Here is a 22,224-nt window from a genome sequence, read left to right as displayed (position 1 = left end):
CACAGACATTTATGTGATTCTTACTAACTCGCTGCCTCTAAAAATCAGAAAGCCCCAGGGCTTGGGGCCCAGACTTCCTCTCTTGCCGTGTTTGCACTCCATGTTGGTAAGAAAAGAATTCTGAGAAGTCCTAAGTAAAGTTAGAGCCCAAACAATGGAGGAAGGAGAGAGGTAAGAACACCTTCTAATTCACAGCTCCAAGTGGACTCAACAAAGAAAAACGGCTGTTTGCTGGTCCCATTTTTAGAACCAGACAATCCGGAAACAGCAGGAAGTTTTCCTCATGTGCTAATTGCTGACCCCCTGACAGGGAAGAGACACAACTGTGCCCCCCCCCCCCCCGCCCCTTCAGCTAGCAGACTGTGGAAACAGGGATCCTAAAACAATGAGCCCTGAGGAATCCCATCCTGAGACAAGGGAAAGACGCAAAAGCCCCCACACAACAAACAGCCACCCAGAGGAAAACCTTGCCACGTAAGGTGGTGGTTCACACGACTCTCACAGTTTATTTCACAGTTAAATTAGCACACACGTACATTTTCTGGCTTTTGGCTCTTATAGGAAGGGCAGACGGAAACCAGGAATCTTTCTCTCCCTAGTTTGGCCAAACTGTTTTCCTTCCTCAGTTTCTATTTCCTAATATGGACGGAGATCCCAAGGAAGAGACACCCCACCTATGCTTATGGTCTACCAGGTGGGCTAACATGAGAACTTCCGGGTTGTAGAGAGTTGGAATGTTGCAGATTCAGAGCCAAGGTGATCTGGCCAGCAGCCATGCTGCCGTCTTAGGGAGGTGTTGGGAAGCCCATTCTGAGGCCCAGTCCTTCCCTTTGGTTTGGTCAACGGCCTATTCCCTTCTTCTGAGCTGGTTACTTAGATATTCCTTTATTCCAGAGCATTCATTTCAGAGTATTTGTTTGTCTGCTGACACTCAGCCTGTGTTTCCTGCCACCCTTCCAACATCTAAGGCCACTTTTTTTCTCTGCCTCTTCTCTTCTGTTGATTTCAATCTTGTCTCTTTTAGTTTAGAAATTCTATGAGTACCTCATCATAAAAAGACCAAAGTTAAAAGGTACTTGTTCTCCAGGGTGGAGGTATCAGGTGGGGGATGGTTTTAAAAATGATATGTGGCGCTGGTTACTGGCGCTGGTTACCGCACAGAAAGGTCACCACAAGCCACGACAAAACCCAGTATCAGTATCAGTATCAGTATCAGTATCAGTATCAGAGCTTTATAAGGAGAAATGGGGGAGCACATGCAGAGAGAGGGAGAGAGATAGAGATGGGGGGCAGAGAGAACAGAACAGAGAGGGGGTGGGGTCTGTGTCCGGCTCTTTCAGGCGCAGGTGGGCTTACAGATCTATACCAGGCATGCACTGATTAGGTGACCACGACGTGCACATAGTCACCAGCGCACACTGATGACGTAAGACCCCTTCCTTAGCTCCTGAACTGCGCATGTGCAGGCATGTACCTGGAGGGGCCAAATCCCAACAGTGGAGACGCCCTAGGACATGCAATGGCCTCGCAGAAAATCCCAAGACAGCATTTCTACCTGACTGGCTTAGCCAGGGAGATACCAATAAGTGATGATCACCTAGTCTCTTGAGCCCCCTCATACACCCTAAACATTCAAGACTAGCCCTAGACAATGTGGGAGGGCAGGCTCACCCTGGGATGTGAACTGAGGGAGCCACAGCACAGATCCCACCACCTGCCCGTGATGATTCTACAAGCAAACGATCGCAGAAACGTTTTGACTCTGGGGATGGCGGGAAAGCATTTTGACTCTGGGGATGGCAAGATGGCGAAAGCAAACATGAAGAAAAAAAATTAGCTTCCTGCCCTAGCCCCGAAGAAGACAGAGGTCACCGCTGACCGCACCCTGCTTCCAGGCCCTTCCTTGGCGACAGAAACCGACTCCTGCTGTGAGCAAACTCACTGGCTGATGTAAAAATCTGACTGCATGCCTTCTAAAACTGTGACATCCCCTTACAAGATGGCTCGCCCACTCTGTTTCCTTTCGCTCACTAGTCATTCAATACTGACAGCTTCATATGTGGTGGTACTGTTAGGCTTCTGCCACTCCTCCAGCTAGATGACCGCGCATGCGCAGTTCAGTAGCTAAGCAAGGAGTCTTACATCTTACATCATCAGTACGCTGCGCAGTCACACAATCTGCACATGCGTGGCATAGCTCCGTAAGCCCACCTGCGCATGTGCAGGGGAGTCCTTAAAAAGCCAGTCACAGACTCCTCCTCTCTCTTCTGCTCTCTCCTCCTCCCCCACTATCTCTCTCCCTGCACATGTCTTTCACAGACCTGCTCACTCTCTTCTGTCCCTCCCCTCCTCCTAATGAAGCTCTGACACTGGGTTTTGTCGTGCCTGGTGACCTTTCTCGCAAGGTAACACGCACCGCATTTAAAACCCACAAGTACTGTGTGCTGAGGTTGGAAGGGAACGTAACATACACGTGCAGCAATTCTGATTAGTCTAATGGCACACTGATACAAAGGCCATGTTACAGCAACGTAATTGACCTGAAAATAATTGTATATATTACCTAACTCTGTGTAGACATGGTTCATACAAGCAAATAGCAAGCTTTCCAATATTAACAGTTTGGTCTTCCTTCATCATAATTGCAGCTGCGTGTGTTGCTCTTATTTAAAAGGCCTCTGTTGCATCCATTTCTTCTGTATTTTCCTTTGCAAAACAAAACTTAGAAAACTCACATACTTCACACACAAGTGGATGGGCCCCAAAACATTTGAATGACTGTATAACTTGCACTTGGCCTTACACCTGTCTCCTGTTTTGCAACAGAATTTTACTAGGGCAGTATTTGCCCCTTCGGGGACAATACGTGTGACTTCGATGCTTGATGGCGCTCACGAAGGCCAGTGCTTTGCCTCGGCTCTGCAGTGCTGGGGCAGCTTTCTCTGCTGAAGATGGGAGTGCACTGACTGCTACATCCACTTTGGTGCTCTTTTTGCAAACACCATAGTTTTGCATGGCCGAATCCTTGCACAAGGGGCTTGACCTGACTGGGGTCACAAGGGAATGAAAACAAGACAGACACATAGACATGCAGAAAAGCTGGGATCGGGTGGTCTGAGCTCTCTGATGGAGAAATTGCAGCACCTAGAAGCTCAGCATGTTTGTTATATCTAGTTGATAGAGAGGTGAGGTTATTGCATATATCTGAACAAGGAAGCAGGGTTATTACATCCAAATAAACAAGGAGGTGAGGCTTATGGTACACAGCTGGAAAAGGAGGCAAGTCTAGCCACTCTCAGTAGAAATGATCCCTAAGGGAAGCAGGCTTCAGGCTGTAAACACAACAACATTTTCTGCACATACTGAACATTTGCACTCAGACCAGGAGGAAAAACTTTTCCATTTCCCTGAGCCTCACTTGGAGAAGGCTTTGCCATTTCCCCCTTGACATGGCCAGCTCAACTCAACAACACACATCCATTTAGAACTTCACACACTGGGAACTTCACACTCCCCACATTGCACAGCCTTTTAACATGTCTGTATAAATTCCACATATTCAAAAGTAGATAATGTGCCAGCCAGAAGCATAGGACGCCCTACACATTCCCTATATGCCATTACTGCATCTGGAGCACAGTTTACAATCATGAGCTTATTAGAATGCCAAACTGAAATCTCTACTCTGCCTGCTGCAGAATTATACCTTTTCTTTGTTACCAATATTCGTGACTTTCAGTGGCCTTGTACAAAAATGCTACTTTGCTTTGGCTTATCTTTTGTTCTGCACAGAACATTTCATTTTGACTTTTATGAAAACTGCACTTCATATAATTTATATAGACTTCTTTTTACCATCACACTCGACTCTGGAGGCACTAAAGTAAAAGGCTTGCACTCTCTGCCTTCTGTTTTCTTCTCTATCCCCATCTTCTCTCTGCTTTGGTACCTCATCGTACTGGGCTGTTCCACTTACAGGAAAGCATAAGCATCTCTAGCTTCACTCTTCAAATTTTCTTAAATGAAAAGATCTTTAGAAAAACATGAAATACAGGTGACCAGTAAACATGAGAAAATGTTCAACTTCACTAGCCATAAGAAAAAAAATGTAGATCAAAACTACTTTGAGAATCCATCTCACCCCAGTCAGAAAAAAACTGGCAGTCACTAAAAAATAAAAACATTCTGGTGCAGGTATAGACAATAGAGAGACTTTCTATATGGATGATAGTAGTGTAAACTGAAGTTTTCTCAAAAAACAAACAATAAATCTTCCATATGACCCAGTGTTGTGTTAACAGTTTCCTCCAAGCTTAAAACCCTCCATCCTGGAAAGAAACGTCTTAAGACTGAGGATGCAAAGGAAATGTGAAAGGGCAGAATGTGTTTACAAAGAGATGAAACATCCTAGGGAAGCTAATCAAGAGAGAACACAAACAACTTAACATAGCCACAGGAAGTCCCTGAAACTAACCAGATTCACTAGATCCCTCACTTCCTGTCCTAATTAGGATTTTTATTGCTGTGATTAAACACCATGACCAGTAACAACTTGGGGAGGAATGGATTTATTTCATCTCACACTTTGACATCACAGTCCATTATCTAGAGAAGTCAGGGCAGGAACTCAAGGCAGGAACCTAGAATCGGGAACTGAAGCGGAGGCCATGGAGGAATGTTGCTTACTGGCTTGCTCCCCATGGCTGTTTAACCTGCTTTCTTATAGCCCCCAGGACCACCAGCCTAAGAGCGGCACCTCCCACAGTGAGCTGGGTCCTCCCACATCAACCATCAATCTGTTCCTGGTATTAGAATCCTGCCCTCACTCCTGCACATGCACAGCTTGGGGTCTTGCATCTTACATTATCAAGGGATGCTGGTGACTACTTACGTGCCTTAAAAGCTGGAGGCAGACCCTACCCTCTCTCTCTCTGCTCTCTGCTCTGCTCCTCTCTCCCTCTCTTTCCCTCCTAATAAAGCTCTGAAAACTAACACTGGGTTCTGTCATAACCGTGACCTTTCCACGCGGTAACCAGCGCCACATGCTGCAAACAGTGCCACCACCAGCACTGTTTATTATCCTTTCATTGGCGCTGTGACTCAGATCTTGGATAGGAAATTCTGCTCACTCTGCATCCAGGGCTGAACATTGTCAGAAACCTATACCAAGGACCTGTGACTGCCCTATCCGGATCAGCTTTTTCATTTGTCCAGCCACTGGACCGGCACACCACACCCACCAACCAAACTGGTGAGTCCCCCGCCATTTCCCGCTACTGCAGGCTCCTGACCCCACAGGTCCAAGTTTCATTTGTGGCATTTAAGGTGTACCAGAGGAGAGATAAAAATTTCCCGAGTGTCCAGCTGGCTCCCGAAAGCTGCTGGGTCCCTGTTTTAAGTGGGGGAAAAAAGAAAAAAGCCACGCCGGCTAGTGCATGCCCTGCCAGGCCACAACTGAGCCTTGTTCAAAGTGCCACCTAGAAAGACAACTGGTCAGTTGACTGCACCCAGGCACCAAAGGGCAAGGGAACATCAAGCTAAGACCTCCAGCAGACCTGTAGGCTCGGCCACAGGCTCCTTCACAGGGAACCCAGAACGCAGCATGGAAGCGATCCATTTCTTTCCTTCTGGACACCAGAGCCACCAACCCGGTCCTGGGAGTTTTGGTACGTCACCTCTCCTCATTTCCCTATTGTCAGGGTAGGGAAGACAGCCTTACCCACCTCACCAGACTTAATTGCACTTTCAGGGTTACTTATGGGAAAAGATTTTCCAGCTAGGATCGGTGCTTTCATTTCATTGCTCCCTCCATGCGCCTCACTCCAGACCTGTCAGAGTGCTTCTCCTCCTCATGCACAGGGACACAGACAGGGCCCTGATCTCTGCCTTGTCCCTAAATCCAAAACATGAGTTCTCACCCTACAAGCTTTTCTCTTCCCAGTTCCCTCTTCTAATTAACTGCTCAGCTAATGGTCACAGGATCATCACAGAACCGGAGTCCAGAGATCATTAAGTAAGAAACTGTAACAGCTAAAAGGTATTGACACCCCCAGACCCAAAAGTGTCTGGGCTCTACAAAAACAGACTTCAATATAACTATCTATTACTGTTCAATGCTCTCAACAATTGATCACCTGGGTCTCCTGGATGCTAAACTAGTAAAGAAAACAGGTGCCTTAAATAATCTGTCTCTGATAAAGCTTAACATGTTCCAATCTCTCTGTCTCTCCCATTAACACTAACCAATATAAGCAGAGAACTAAACACTACAAATGGTCACTAATTATCTCGTGGTTGCTTCTTAACATGTTCACAATTTTTTTCCCAAGCTCCAGAAACCAGCTTAAATCCATCTGGACAGGTGAGATCTACTTCAGGCTTTTTCTGTCTCACCAGCATCTTGTCAGACACAAAAGCGGCCAGAGTGACAAGCCAGGAGGCATGGACGGCTCCAGGGCAGCAGGACAGCCCACCGTCCCAGGACGCCTGTCTACCTTGTAAGGCCCCCTTCCCTACCCGCTCAAGAGCCAACCGACGCCCACCAAGTCAGCTGGAGGCAGTTTTTCTGGGAGAAATGATGCCCCTATTCCTATCCACTCACTTTTTTATAATAAGCAAAAAGTCTGGAATGTTAGAATCCCGCCCTCACTCCTGCACATGTGCAGCTCGGGGTCTTGCGTCTTACGTCATCGGGGGCACTGGCAAGTGTGTTCTCACCTTAAAAGCCAGATGCAGACATCACCCTCTCTCTCTGCTCTCTGCTCTGCTCTGCTCCCCTCCCCCACCACCATCTTCCTCTCTCTCCCCGCCTGGCTCCCCTCTCCCCTCCTTCCCTCCTAATAAAGCTCTGAAAACTCACACTGGGTTCTGTCATGACCGTGACCTTTCCATGAGGTAACCAGCACTGCACCAGAGCTGCCACCAGCACCGATTACCATCCTTTGACCTGGCAGTGGAGATCTTATTTGGTGGAGAGATATATCTAGTTGGGGTTTTGTCTGCTAAATCCATTATTTGGTGATTCCTTTTAGATTTCATATATATGAGTTACAAAATTCATATATACATATATATTGAGAAGCTCCTACTGTCGTAAGTTTCAATACAAGCCCTCAAATGGCCCTTAGTTTTCAATGTCCCTTCCTGTACTCCTTCCTCTTTCCCCCTCTTCTCTCCCCTGCCACCTGTCCATCCATAACTAAATATTTTACTTCTGTTTGAACTTTTTTTCTTACTGGTCTTTTGCTTGTAAATTATGGTTTCTGGTTTTGGAGGGAGGGTATGGGTTTTGTTTGTTTGTGTGTGTGTGTGTGTGTGTGTGTGATTTTTTATTGTGTATTGTTTTTTATTGTCATTTTCTGTTTGTTTTCTAAAGAGAGAGAAAGAGGACATGGAGTTGGATGGAGAAGGAGATGGGGAAGATCTGAAAAGAGTGGGTGTATGGGGAAACTGTGATCAGAATATACTGCATGAAAACAATTTATTTCCCATTAAAAACAATTCTGCATTGTGGAGTTAGAGAGACAGCTCGGTGGTTAAAAGCACATGCTGTGAATGGAAACACATGAACTATGAACCAAAGGCTGAGGGGCCCCCAGCTGGATCAGGCCCCCTGAATAGGTGAGACAGTTGATTGGCTTGATCAGTTTGGGAGGCAACTAGGCAGTGGGTCCAAGTCCTGTGCTCATTGCATGAGTTGGCTGTTTGAAACCTGGAACTTATGCAGGGACGCTTGACTCAGTCTGGGAGGAAGGGACTGGACCTCCCTGGACTGAGTCTACCAAGTTGATCACAGTCCTCGGGGGAGGACTTGTCCTGGAGGAGGTGGGAATGGAGGGTGGGCTGGAGGTAAGGGGAGGAGGTGGGAGGGGGAGAATAGGGGACCCCATGGCTGATATGTAGAACTGAATGGTATTGTAAAATAAAATATATATATATATAAAATAAAAATATATCATAAATAATGATAATAAATTTTTTAAAAAAAAGCACATGCTGGTTAATTTTATGACATCAGCTAGCAGCATCTGAGAGGAGGGAACCTCAGCTGAGAAATACCTCCTAAGACTAAGCTGTAGGCAAGCCTGTAGGGCACCATTTTCTTATTTAATGATTGATGTGGGAGTTACCAGCCAATTGTGAGTGGTGCCACCCCTAGGCTGGTGGTTCTGGGTTCTATTAGTAAGAAGACTAAGCAAGCCATGATGAGCAAGCCTCCCCCATGGTCTTTGCATCAGCTCCTTGTGGTGGTATTGTGTTCCCCAAAATATAGTGCACCCTAATAAACTTATCTGGGATCAGAGAACAGAACAGCCACTAGATACAGAGGCTAGAAAATGGTGGCACTCATGCCTTTAATCCTAGCATTCCAGAGGCAGAAATCCCTCTGGATCTCTATGAGTTCAAGGCCACATTGGAAACAGTCAGGCATGGTGACGCATGCCTTTAATCCCAAGAAGTGAGCCTTTGATCTCAGGAAGTGAGGGCAGAAAGCAGAAAGGTATATAAGGCGTGAAAACCAGGAACTATAGCCTGGTTAAGCTTTTAGGCTTCTGAGCAACAGTTCAGCTGAGATTCATTCTGGATGAGGACTGAGAGGCTTCCGGTCTGAGGAAACAGGATCAGCTGAGGAATTGGTGAGGTGAGGAAACTGTGGTTTGTTCTGCTTCTCTGATCTTTCAGCATTCACCCCAATACCTGCTCCAGGTTTGTTTTTATTAATAAGAACTTTTAAGATCCATGCTACAGCTCCTGCCTCCAGGTTCCAGTCCATCTGAGCTCCTGCCTTGGCTTCCCTCAATAAACTGCGATTTAAGACGTGTGAGCCAAATAGACTCCCCACCCCCCCACATACACACACACCAGTCACTTTGACCATGGCGTTTCATCACAGCAATGGGAACCCTGACTAAGACAGAACACTTGTTGCCCTTGAAGTAGATCCAGGTTTGGTTCCCCGAAACTACATGGCAGTTCACAACCATCTGTAACTCCAGTTCCAGAGGGCCAGATGCCTTCCTCTAACCTCCATAGCTACCAGGCACATGGAATGATACTCATGCATTAACACAGACAAAACACTTATGCACATAAAATAAATAAATCTAAAAAAGGAGAAAGAAAGAAACTTTTTTTAAAAAAATTCTATATCGAGTGAAAGGTTTATCACCATTTCCTTTCTAGTGCCTGGAGAGAGGAGACCCTGATACTTTCTGTACTCATTAAGCAAAGCTGTGCTGAGAACTTGGATTATCAGGTTTTCTGAGCCATATTGGAACTCTCTGGAATTTGCTGAAGAATGTCATATCATCCTATTGGCCTACAGACCAATTTTCTCACTTTTATTAATTAATTCAAAAGTTCCGTTTTCAAGGGCACCTCCCTCTCTACTCATTAACACTTAATACAGGGAAAGCTGTCAAATAGCTTCCTGTGAAGTCTGCATAGCAAGCATCATGGTTTAACTTTGCCTTTCGCTGGACCCCTCTTAGATGCCACATAGGGAGGGGTGTAAATGTCCTACCTCGTTTTTTATTGTGCATGATCTCTAACTTAGTGCAATTGTGTTGTATGTACTTTTAGTTTGTGTTGATGATGACTGATCTCAGACACTTGTGTATGCATCATTTTGTCTGCTGGTCTCACCTCTAGCCTGTGCATATGGTTTAATATTCTTGTTTTACATAAATGTATGTGTGTGAGACCACCGTGTAGAGAATTTCTTGTCTCTCAGTGTATCTGTATTTTTTTTCCTACTGCTTCCTCTAAGAAAAGTGGTAATGTTGTATTTTTAAAAGGGTGAGGCAGGTGGCCCTGGCAGGTTGGGTCCAAGGGGCACAGCAGAAAGTCACTCACACTATGCCATAGTGTTCACATGGAAAGTTTTATGGGGTGGGGGGGAGAAAGGGAAAGTGGGCAGAGACTGAGAGAAGAAGAAGAGAGAGAAGGGGAAAGAAAAAAGAGAGGAGGTGCACTACCTCATGACGAGAGAGGAAGAGAAAGGGGGGGAGAGAGTTTTTCTTAAAGAGAACTTTACATAAGATGAAGATGACATCAGGACAATGAGCGATGAGCGGGTCCCCAAGGGGCGGGTCTGAATGCTAACAGGTAAGCTTTCTGTAATCAGACTTTCCTTTCCACCGCCAGCTCCCAAATAACAACACGGAGACTTATTAATTATGAAAGCTGGGCCTTAGCTTAGGCTTGTCCCACTATTTTTATTACTCTACATTCTACCCTGTGGCTTTTAGCTCTCTCCCATTTTGTATGTCCAACTCGGTCCACTTCTAGATGGCGTCTCATGGGCCTTGATTCATCTCCTGCTCCCTCTCTCCCCGGGTAAGTCCCGCCTATACCTCCTGCCTAGCTATTGGCCATTCAGCTTTTTATTACACCAATCACAGCAATATAGCTTCACAGTGTACAAATATCCAACAACAGCTTTCTACTTCAAATCCATCCTTCCTAAAGTCTAGACATGAACATTAGTCCTCAGGCTGCTTAGAACTAAGGAAAAATTCTGGAGAGAGATTTTAAAATCTAAGCAGCCATGAGGTTTATTTATGTAAAACTACACCAATAACGAAAGGTTTTACTGTTTGACCAAACAAACAGGTGAATTGAATTTATTTCCTTCTTTTATAAAAAAAAAAAATCTTTAAAATACAGGGATATTGAAGTTACGAATTTATGATTCTTAGTGACCCAAACTCCAGGCCTGCTTGCTTCACACTGTCTCTTTCTTATTTATAGCCAGTGTGGTTGTAAATAAGTACATTTAGTACAATTTTTTTTCCTGCTTCCAACATTTCATTATAAAATCACCCTGGTTCCTCAGGTCCCGCAGACATTTTCCAGCTGTTGTTCAACCACTCTGCTGATAGCTTCAGGAATTTGTCCCTGGATAAATCTTGTACCTTTGCCTGACATCTGTAACAGCCCAATGGGCCCTTTATTCCCATCCCAATGGCATGATTTAACAAAGTGACTTTAGGAGGACCATGGCTATGAATACTGTCACTACAATGACAGTTCCCAAACTCATTCCACCTACCTGAACCCAAATTCGGACTCAAATCCATCTCCTGTTGGAAGCCTAAGATACATGGCACATGTCAACATTCATACTTGGTTTCTGGAGTTTGACTCTCTCACACCTGCTGTTTCTTACATAGCAACGTGGGCCAACAGTTCCCAAACCACTTTTCATGGATCACAAAAGTGAATTACTAAGTAACTGGATGGGGGATTATGGGAGCCAGACTTACCTGGCTCATGTTCCTGGTGAGACAGAGGAGAAGGATTGAATGAACCATGTGCAACTATGTAACAGTTTTGAGCCACACTTGTCAACTCTTCTAGCCTGGTACAGATACAGATGGATGGTTGTGTATGTGTATACAGACATGGGGGTAACTTATGGAGAAGAAATTGTTAGACATAGCTGTTTTAGCTGGGTTTTTTGTTTGTTTGTTTGTTTGTTTGTTTTGTGTTTTTAGGCAACTTGACACAAGCTGGAGTCATCTGGGAAGAAGGACTCTTAATTGAGAAAATGGCTCCAGCAGATTGGCTTTTAGGCAAGTCTGTGCAGCGTTATCTTATTAATGATTGATGTAGGAGGGCCCAGCCCACTGCTGGTGATACCATCCTGGGCTTTATGGTCCTGGATGGTATTAGAAAGCAGGCTGAGAAGCCATCATGAGCAAGCCAGTAAACAGCACTCCTCCATGGCCTCTGCTTCAGTTCCTGCCTCTAGGTTCCTGCCTTGAGTTTCTGCCCTGACTTCCTTCCATAATGGACTGAAATCTTTGATGTGAAATAAATCCTTTTCTCCCCAGATTGCTTCTGGCCATTATTTTTATCACAAGAGAAACCTAAGACAATTACCCAGCCAGATGACCAAACCAACATGGTAAATCATAATGACCACAGGTGTTCTGGCATCATTCAATGATGAGTGCACTTTGCTTATGCAGTCTTTTTCCAGAAAAACTTTTATGCTTCAAACTTCAACTGACGGACCTTCTTTAAAATCCCTGTTATGGCTCTGAGGTTTATGGTGGAGGTTGTTGTTGTTATAGTCTTTCGATGTAGCTCAAGCTGACCTCAGACTCATCATTTTCCTGCCTTAGCCTCTCAAATGCTAGTCATGTACCGCCTCACTTAACTTTTGGTTTTGATTTTTCTTTCAGTACTAAATGTTGCATCTAGGTCCTCATACATGTTATATAAATGTTCTACTCCTGATCTATATCCTCAATCCTTTTTTACTCTTTCCTAGCTCGAGACAGAGTTTCATTAGATTGTCCAAGAATAGCCTTGGGCATGAAATCCTTTTTCCCCAGTTTCCTGAATAGCTGAGATTACAGGTCTGTGCCACCAGGTCTGGCCTCTACATTATACCTTTACTATTCCACTAAAGTCCATGTGTTGAATGAAGGCCTAACCTTCAATGCTTTAATGGTGACTTTAGGAGGTGATCAGATCATGAGTGCATTGGTATTATGAATGGACTGACACACTATGGATTCAAAACTTAGCTCACTTTCTTTGGCTCCTGGCCATCAAGGGGTGAACAGTTCCCTCCACCATGTACCTTCTGACATGATGCCTAGCCCCACCACAGGCCAACAAACAATGGAATCAAGTGGCCATGCACTAAAACCAGGAACCAAATTAAACTCCTCTCTATTGATTTCTCAAGTATGTTGTAACAGAGAGGGGATGCTAGTACAGCATCCGACCTCACATTGCCAAAGTTACAGAAAACTACCAAGAGCACCCTGGAAACTCTTACAATCAGGAAGAGGCTAAAACTGGATAACTGACCCACATGGATGAAATCCTAGGATAGGGAAGAAAAGTGAGAGAGAAAAAACAGGGAATTCAATAAAAGTGGATCGATGTAGATCCATTAGCTGGTACAAATATTCCATAGTATTGAAATATTTACCAATAGGGGAGATAGGTAGAGGACAAGTGGGCCCTCTCCATTCTGTCTCCCCAACATCTCTGTAGATCTAGAACTATTCTACTGTTAATTTTTATTCTTAATACCATCTCACAATAGCCCTTGACTCAGAAAACTTTTGCCCCAAAATTTTACACACCCATCACTCCATTCACACCCTTAATTTCTATTTATTTGAAGTCAAGTTTACCTCTCATGTGCTTGTGCTTTGCTTTTCATCATACTTTGTCTATTCTGGAGTAGTTTGACCTGCAACACGTTTGTGAATACCTCAAAGCTCAGATAAGGAATACAGAACTATGGCCTGGGACTAGGGATGCATTCCCATGCTGGTACCTAGCGCTACTTCAGCACCGTCTACATGTCAGAACCTGGGTTATGCATATGATGTGTTAAAATCCATTTAACACCTCATATCAACTCTATAGACAGCCATTATCACCCTTTTACTGCTGAGGAAATTGAGGTAGCATCCCTAATGAGGAAAAATATCAGAAAGGCAAATGCAATAAAGATGAAATGAGGCCGTGCCTGTGCACCCCAGCAGTGCACCCTGGGGTGTCTTAAGTGCTAAAGAAATGCCAACTCTAATTTCCTTTTGACTTTGGAAATCCTGCTTTCACTCTGAGTACAATTGAGTTCCTCTGGGTGCCTTCATGGCTTTGGGTCCACCACGAATGCTCTCTCTCTCATTTTCTGGGATGGCATTTTTACTGAGATTATTTGTTACTTCAGATGCAGTTGCAGAGGATAACAGAGTCCCCAGGAACCTCTCATCCAATTTTCCCCATGACATTGAAATGAAAACTACAGTACGGTATTATCTTAGTCAATGTTCTGTTGCTGTGGAGAAACACCATGGTCAATGGCAACTCTTATAAAGGAAAACATTTCATTTGGGGCTGACTTATAGTTCAGAGGTTTAGTCCGTTGTCATCATTGCAGGAAGCATGTTGACAGACATGGTGCTGGAGAGTAGCTGAGAGTTCTACATCTGGATCTGCAGGCAGCAGAACACTGGGCCTGGCTTGAGCATCTGAAACCCCAAAGCCCACCCCCAGTGACACACTTCCTCCAACAAGATCACACCCACTCCAACAAAGCCACAGGTCCTAATCCTTTCCAACAGAGACACTCCCTAAGGGCCAACAGGGGCTATTTTCATTCCAACCACTACAAGCTTCATATCCAAGATACTGATATTGAGACAGCCAGCAAATCTTATTTAATATGCCTCAAAATATTTGTTTATATGTGTGCATTTAGTTTTACACATCTTTGTCTTGTCTATAGACCCCCAGCCAAGACATCAATGCATTAAGGAACCCTTGTGTCCATCCATGTCTCCTTCCTTCCTAGTACCACTGTCCTTGGCAACTAGTCATCTACTCTCTGCTTCTAAAATGTCATTTCAAGAACATTGCATGTATGGTCTCATCTAGTATATGGCTCTCAGAGAGTAGCTTCAAATGCTGTGAGTAGGCCATAGTTTGTTCCACTGTGTTGCTGAGCAAGTGTGCTGGTTGATCTCGACTGTTGACTTGAGTGAACTGAGAATCACCTCTGGGTGTATCTGTGCAGGTGTTTGCAGAGACAGTGCAGACCTGCCCTGGATGTGAGTGGCATCATCCCAGAAACTGGAATCTGGGTGGAATAAATTAGAAAAGACGAGCACTCAGGAGCACAGGTGCCTGCTTTCTCTGTCTCTTTCTGTCTCTGTCTCTGTCTCTGTCTCTCTCTCTCTCTCTCTGTGTGTGTGTGTGTCTCTCCCTCTCGATCATCATCCCCTCCCTCTCTCTTCTCTTACTTCCCCTTCTCTATCCTCTCCTCTCCCTCTTCTCACAACTCTTTTTTCTGCTACTCCCCTCCTTTCCCCTCCCCTCCTCTCTCCCCTCCCCTCCCCTCCTCCCCTGTCCCTGCTCTCCTCTCCTCTCCTCTCCTCTCCTCTCCTCTCCTCTCCTCTCCTCTCCTCTCCTCTCCTCTCCTCTCCTCTCCTTTCCTCTCTCTCTTGCCTCTACTACCTAGTTGCCAAGATATAGAATGCTCTCTGCCAGGACAGATTGGAATCTCTGAAACCTTCTGCAAACCCCCCTCTCCTCCCTGCATTGTTTTCTCGGGTGTTTGTTTATTGCAGTAAGGAGGGTCTGCCTGAGTCAGTGACACTCTGCTATCAGTGCAGTTCACTCATTTTAACCCTTAAGTCACTGGAGGTCATCTGAGCTACTGCTGTGTTTTATCTAAAACTTCTTTGCATATTCAAGTATAATTTTTAATGAACTTAATTTTCATGCATCTGAGATAAATGGATGTGATTGGGGGTTATCCGTTGGTTGTGAGGGTATGATGAAGAAGCAGATAGACTCATTTCCAGAATGGTGTGCCATTTCCTATACTTACCAACGATGAATAACTGGTCCCATTTCTCCACAGCCTCACTAGAATTCGGAGCTGTCACTGGTTTTCATTTGTGCCATCCTGATTTGTGTATGATACTATGGTTTGGATATGGCTTGAGTTTGTGGAAATGTGAAATGTTAATAGGGCAGAGACATAATCTAACTGTGGTATTTAGAGGGGAGATTTTGGGGGGAAAGATTAGGATTAGAAAAGTCTTCAGAAAAAGGAAAAAAAGAACAGTCTTCAGGGCGAAAGCACTAAGACTGAACCTTGGTGGCTTTATAAGCAGAAAGAACAGACAAACACATACTCACAATGGTCCCTGACATTTGCCACATGACGTCCTCTGCCACCTCAGGACTCTGTCAACAAAAAGCCATCAGCAGCAAATGTAAGTCCTTCATCTTCTAGAATCATGGCCCAGAATAAGCCATGTTTTCTGTTTGTCATGCAATCATTGTGCAATTAACAACTGAAGGGAAACCAATAGATGTAGTCATTTGTAATAGTGAAGTCAGTGCAAATCGACCGAATGGGTGATATACATTAACTCCGTGCCTGTTGGCCATCTACATATCATACCCACAAAAGGTCCTCATCTTTTCCCCTGTGTATGCTTGGATCTTGCTTTCTTCACTGGCTTTTGTTTTTGTCTGTTTGGTTCAATTTGGTGTTTTTTTTGTTTTGTTTTTGTTTTTTGTTTTTTTTTGAGACAGGATCTCCTGAAGTCCAGGCTGACTCTCCAGGTACTTGAAGATGACCTTGGACTTCTGATCCTTCTTCCTTCACCTCCAGACAGCTGGGGTAACAGATGCACTCCGCCAAGCCTGCTTTATGCAGTGTAGTGGGGTGACACAGGACTTTGTGGACACGATCAGCACCGCACCTGCTGAACTACAGTCCTGTTCCTTTGTCCTTGTTTTCAGGGTTTTCTAGTCCAGTCCCCAATCCTTTGTCAGATGAAAACTCTTCAGCTGTCTCTCCCAGTCAAAAGCTCACCCTTTCCAGGCAAAGTGGTGCACACCTTTAATCCCAGCACTCAGGAGGCAGATGCAAGCAGATCTCTGTGAGTTTGAGGACAGGCTGCTCTAACATAGTGAGACCTTGTCTTTAAAAAAGAAAAGAAAAAAGCTCACCTTCTCAGCCTCCTCATGTGGCAAGTTTTTAATTTGATGAAACCTGCCCACTTCTCTTTTTTTAATATTTATTTATTTTATGTATATGAATGTTTTGCCTGAATGTATATTGGTCCACTGTGTGCATGCAGAGCCACAGAGGCCAGAAGAGGGCATCAGGTCTCCTGAAAATCGGAGTTACAGGTGACTGTGAGCCACCATGTGGGTGCTGGGAACCAAGCCTGGGTCCTCTGGCAGAACAGCAAGTGCTCTTAATTGCCGAACCATCTCTTCAGTCCCTGATTCCTGTAGTTCTATTGGTTGTTTTTCTGTTTGGTTGAGTTGTCTGTTCTGCTTCTCTCTCTCATTGCTGGTTTGCTGTGGTGGATTCCTTCCTAGCTCTCCTCACTCAACTATCCTCCTCGAGAAATTTAGCCTTCCCTGTTGTTTGTTTTTGCTCTTTTGGGGGGCCCACCACTCAGCCCCCAAGTAAATCACACATGGAGGTTTATTCTTAATTATAAATGAATGGCCTTAGCTTGGCTTGTTGCTAGCCAGCTTTCTTAGCTTAAATTATCCCATCTACCTTTTGCCTCTGGGCTTTTACCTTTCTCTTACTTCTGTAATCTTACTTTCACTCTTATTCCATGGCTGGCTGGGTGGCTGGGTGGCTGGCCCCTAGTATCCTCCTCTCCTTGTTCTCTTGTTCCTTCTTCCCTCCCAGATTTTTCCTATATATTCTCTCTGCCTGCCAGCCCCACCTATCCATTCTCCTTCCTTGCCATTGGCCATTCAGCTCTTTAGTAGACCATCAGGTGTTTTAGACAGGCAATGTAATACAGCTTCACAGAGTTAAACAAATGCAACATAAACAAAAGTAACACACCTTAAAATGATATTCTACAACACTTTCCTGTACTCCTTTGTATATAATATCATTTTTTATTTTCAGGGGAGAGCAGGAACACAGTCCCCAACTACCACAAATTATTAAGTCCAATTTCTTGAATTTGGGAAAATCACAAAGGTCAGCATATCCCAAGTGCAATGGATAAGTCACCCTCAGAAACCCATGTTCTTGCTAACTCTATCTCCCCTGTCAGGTCTGTATGTGTATAGTACTCTTTTGAGTACCTTCTGTAGTACTAACTTGGTAGTCTTGAACTGCCTTTGTTTGTGCTTACCTTGAAATGTCCCTATTGCTCTGTCAATTTTTAAAGGGAGCTTTGCTAGCTACAGCATTCTTGGCTGGCAGTTACTTGCTTTCAAGCCTTGAAATGCCTCTTCTGGCTTATTGAGCTGCTGTTGAGAGACCTGAAGTTACACTGGTAAATTTATCTTCATAGATGAATTGGCATTTTCCATAACAGCTTTTTTTAATGCATTTATTTTATGTGAATGGATTTTTTTCCTGCATGTATATCTGTGCACCACATTCGTGCAGTGCCTACAGAGGCCAGATCCTCTGGATCCCCTGGAACTGGAGTTACAGATAGCTGTGAGCTACCATGTAGGTGCTGGGAATCAAACCTGGGTCCTCTGGGAGAGCAGCCATTGCTCTTAGCCACTGAGTCATCTCTACCAGCTTTTTGTTTGTTTTTTGTTTTGTTTTGTTTTTTTGAAACAGGATCTCACTGTATAGCCCTGGCTGGCCTGGAACTCACTATGTAAACCAAGCTGGCCTCTAACTCACAGAGATCCACCTGCCTCTGCCTCCCAAGAGGACCACCATGCCAAGCACCATAACAGCAATTAATATGGTTTCTTCTCTCTGTAGAGTTGATATCTTGACTATATGCCATCGAGATGATCTCCTCTGGTAATGTCTATTTGGGGTTCTAATACCTCTTGTGTTTGGATGTCCACATCTTTCTTTAGATCTGGGGATTTTTCTGCTATGATTTCATTGACTGTGTCCTCTGCATGTTTAGTATTTCTCTCAGCTCCTCCTCCTATCCCATAGTTCTTAGGCTTGGGCTCTTGGTCTTATACTAGAGTTCCTGGATATTGTAGCCATACTTTTCCCCCCTTATTGATGTTGGTAGCATTTTTTTAATCTTGTCTTCTACTTCTAATATCCTTTCTTTTGAGTCTATTGATGATACTTCCTGCTATGTTTTTTCCATTGGATTCACCAAGTTTTTCATTTTCGATATTTATAATTGTTGAGTCTTTTTAATCTCAATTTTCTTTCAGAATTTTTTTTAATGTTGCTTACATTTTCATCATCATGACTGGATTTCTCATCCATTTTGGTGTTTTGTTTGATTTCCTATGTTGCTGCCTTTCTTCTCTGGGTCTGGATACAGTTCATCTTGTTTGTGTCACCCTCAATGTCATTGGTCACTTTTACCAGTAAACTTTTGAAGTCTTTGTCTGGTGTTTTACCCATTTCTGTGTCTCTGGGTTCAGTAGCTGAGGAGCTGTGCTCTTTTTCTGTGTTACATTTTGCACTGTTGACTTGGATCCCTCTTCGCTGTAGTTGGGGACCTTCCTTCTGAGCAGCCTACTCTTGAAGACTCAGTATACTCATGGAAGGGAGAGGAACTGCGTCTGGGTGGAGATTCCACTTCCCGTCACCCCAAGGGAGGTGTGTCCAGCTTTCTTCCCCTCGCTGTGTCCCTCACATTTCCTCTCAGCTTTGGTTGCTCTTTCATTGCCTGTGCCAACTCCCAAGGCTTCCCCTTCCTTCTTTTTGGAATAGAGTCTATTGTTTTCTTGCTCTGACCCTGTCAGGCCACATGAGAGCGGTTCCTAGCCCGCATAACACCTGGAAGAAAAAATAAGTGAGGCCACTAAGACCCCATTTTCCTTAGCCTAGACTTGAATTAAAAATCTGTAGCAGAGTAAGCAGAGACAACCAGGGCCCAGAACCTCATTTCCCCAGGAAAAGATTAGTTAACCTGTCTCGCCATTAACAGATGGTCTGCCTTTGTCTTGTTTCTATAAATTAGAAGATGGCCACAGGCACAATGAGAAGAAATGTAAACCTCTCCCCACCTCCTCCCCTTATGCCAGAATGTAAATAAATCTATTTTCCTTTACCAATTTCTGATGGCTAATTTCTTTTAAAATAAGAGGAAGTGGGATAGCTTGTATTGATCTAAGACTCTGGTAATAATGTGAACTGAAGTTTCCAGGGGGAAAAGGGGTGTGTGTGTGTGTGTGTGTGTGTGTGTGTGTGTGTGTGTGTGTGTGTGTATGTATGTATGCTTGTGTCAAAGATTCTACAAAGCGAACTGACTGACTAGAACTCTATGACTGTGAAGAATTGGTCTCTCTCTCCCCTGTGTTTTTGCGATGGGAGCTGTCAGCTGGTCCTGCCGCCATGCCTTCCTTCCATCATCATGAACTCTAACCCTCTGAAACCAACAAGAAATGTGATGCCCAGGAGTGCAGGAACCTGTCTGTGACCACAAGAACACTCCCTCTGCATGTGCGAGACAGGTAGAGGAGTGGAGATGTATGTTCCCACCTGACAACAGTACTGTGCAGTTAGCTCTTAACCCAAGCTATTTTTCCCAAATTTCTTGGTACCTAGAAAAAATAAACTCCTATGAATCTTGGGGGAAAAAAGAGTTGGAATGTTGCAGATTCAAAGTCAAAATTATCTTGTGCTCTCTTTAGCTCCCTTAATAACCATGTATTGACTTCTTCCCCTCTGATCTGACATTCTTCTGTCAGGAAACCCTTTGGAATGTATTGACAGACCAGAAGCTTCCAGCAGCCCCAAAGCAAGAGTTTCATTGGGTGACCTCTGAGAGCTATGTCCCTACTAGAACTCACTCAGCTGACCTGCCCACCAATGTACTTTCAAGTGTCTTGGTTTATAAATGCCTTTTCTTTCGTGCCTATAAACACTCATGTAACTGCTTCCACATAGGAACATGTTATCAAGGGCAAGTTAAATCCATATCCCCAGATCATCATTAGTCATACGTAGCTCAATATAAAGTACCCCTTACTCCCTTTGAGGTTAGAGCTACATTTTGCATCTACACTTTGAGGTCCCAGTGTGGAGGCCCTAAGAATGAAGCACTTTCACAGGAGAAGACACTCAGGGCAGCAGCAGCAGATACCAGCATGGACCCTTGTACCCAAGCATCCATAGTTCCCCCCTCAGGCAGTGCTGTTACTTCTTCCTATGACCTGGATAAGCCTTTAATTTGGGTTGATGATGCATTGGTTTATCCAGAGCTGGCTGTTGGCTATCCTGCATTTGTTTCGGGTTTTCATAGCCTTTGTTTTCAGAACGTTTGCTTGCTAGCTAGCATTTGGCTTTTCGCTTATGTCGACTCTAGAATCTCACTGTGTCTTTTTCCTGTGTGTTACCATGTTTATTACATGCCCCTTTTAATTTAGAAGTTCTATCAGTGCCTGATCATAAAAATGCCAAAGATAGCTTTGCAGACGCCGCTGTCCCCTTGTCACCGCTTGCTGCAGCCATGGTCAACCCCACTGTTTCTTCGACATCACAGCCAATGGCCAGCCCTTTGGTCTCCTTCAAGTCATTTGCAGACAAAGTTCCAAAGACAGTAGAAAACGTCTGTGCTCTGAGCACTGGAGAGAAAGGATTTGGATATAAGGGTTCCCTCCTTTCACAGAATTATTCCAGGATTCATGTGCCAGGGTGGTGACTTCACACGCCATAATGGAACTGGTGGCAGATCCATCTACAGAGAGAAATTTGAGGATGAGAACTTCGTCCTGACGCATACAGGTCCTGGCATCTTGTCCATGGCAAATGCTGGACCAAACACAGATGGTTCCCAGTTTTTCATCTGCACCGCCAAGACTGAGTGGTAAGAAACACAGTGAATGTGTATTTGAAAGAGCATGGCCCTGCTGATGGACTCGTGTGTAGTGTTTCTTTCATCCCATCTTAGTGGAGATGAAGTCTGTGAGAGTCCTGATTGTGTGTGTGCATGTATTTGTCTTGGATTGTTTTGTAGCAGTTCTTATCTTAGTGTGCTGTCTTCCACTAATTGCTGATGATGGTCATTCTTCTACAGGCTGGATGGCAAACACGTGGTCTTCGGGAAGGTGAAAGAAGGCATGAACATCGTGGAAGCCATGGAGCGCTTTGGGTCCAGGAATGACAAGACCAGCAAGAAGATCACCATTTCCGACTGTGGACAACTCTAATTCTTTCAACTTGTGGGCTTCCTACCCACCAGACCATTCCTTCTGTAGCTCAGGAGAGCACCCCCACCCCATCTGCTCGCAGTACCCTGTAATCTCCGCTCTCACTGAAGTTCTCTGGGTTCCATATTCTCCTCATTCCCCTCCAAGTCTAGCTGGATTGCAGAGTTAAGTTTATGATTATGGATAAAAACTTAATAAGAGAAAAAATGCCAAAGAGAAGAGACATTTTCTTCCTCCTAGCTGACAAAGTAGGGTGATGTAGGAAACACCCCCAAAACATAAAGCAGCCTCATAAGTCCCATGTTCCTACACTGGAAAGAATCATATTGCCTCAAGCAGGAGGACACACATGGGGGGGATCACCCAGTGTCTTGAGCGCCCTTATGTTCCTGTGTGGATGCAGGACACCCCAGGGCATGTGGGAGGAACTTGTAATGACCCAGGAGATACTCTCATGAGCAACACATCACACTGACCCAAAATGAGTCCCACCAGAGGGTTACAATTTCCAGAAAAGGAGGAAAAAGACATGACGGTGAGAAATAAAAATTCAAAACAGAAAAAATGTGTGGAGGAAAAAACACCATTTTAACTCCA

The 22,224-nt window shown here is 44.5% G+C and overlaps 1 protein-coding gene and 1 non-coding gene across 2 annotated transcripts; one reads left to right on the top strand and one right to left on the bottom strand.

Moving 5' to 3' along the window:
- Nucleotides 1-17,431: 17,431 nt before the first annotated feature.
- On the bottom strand, nt 17,432-17,593 carry LOC121821063 (U1 spliceosomal RNA). The gene has a single exon (XR_006061761.1). It is a non-coding gene; the product is annotated as a U1 spliceosomal RNA (small nuclear RNA).
- Nucleotides 17,594-21,102: 3,509 nt separating this feature from the next.
- LOC107400701 (peptidyl-prolyl cis-trans isomerase A-like) lies at nt 21,103-21,846 on the top strand. Its single transcript, XM_076545650.1, has 2 exons — nt 21,103-21,284; nt 21,495-21,846. Exons 1-2 carry the CDS (start codon nt 21,103-21,105, stop codon nt 21,625-21,627), a joined length of 315 nt encoding a protein of 104 aa, XP_076401765.1. The 3' UTR covers nt 21,628-21,846.
- The last annotated feature ends 378 nt before the right edge of the window (nt 21,847-22,224 follow it).

Source organism: Peromyscus maniculatus, chromosome 10 (assembly GCF_049852395.1).
Source record: "Peromyscus maniculatus bairdii isolate BWxNUB_F1_BW_parent chromosome 10, HU_Pman_BW_mat_3.1, whole genome shotgun sequence".
Lineage (NCBI taxonomy): Eukaryota > Metazoa > Chordata > Mammalia > Rodentia > Cricetidae > Peromyscus > Peromyscus maniculatus.
This window is presented reverse-complemented; position numbering and strand designations above follow the sequence as displayed.

Bases quoted from the DNA above. Each gene is read 5' to 3' on its own strand.
- LOC107400701 (XM_076545650.1), top strand. From the start codon at position 21,103: ATGTGCCAGGGTGGTGACTTCACACGCCATAATGGAACTGGTGGCAGA. The intron at 21,285-21,494 runs GTAAGAAACACA...ATTCTTCTACAG, and splicing joins TGCACCGCCAAGACTGAGTG to GCTGGATGGCAAACACGTGG.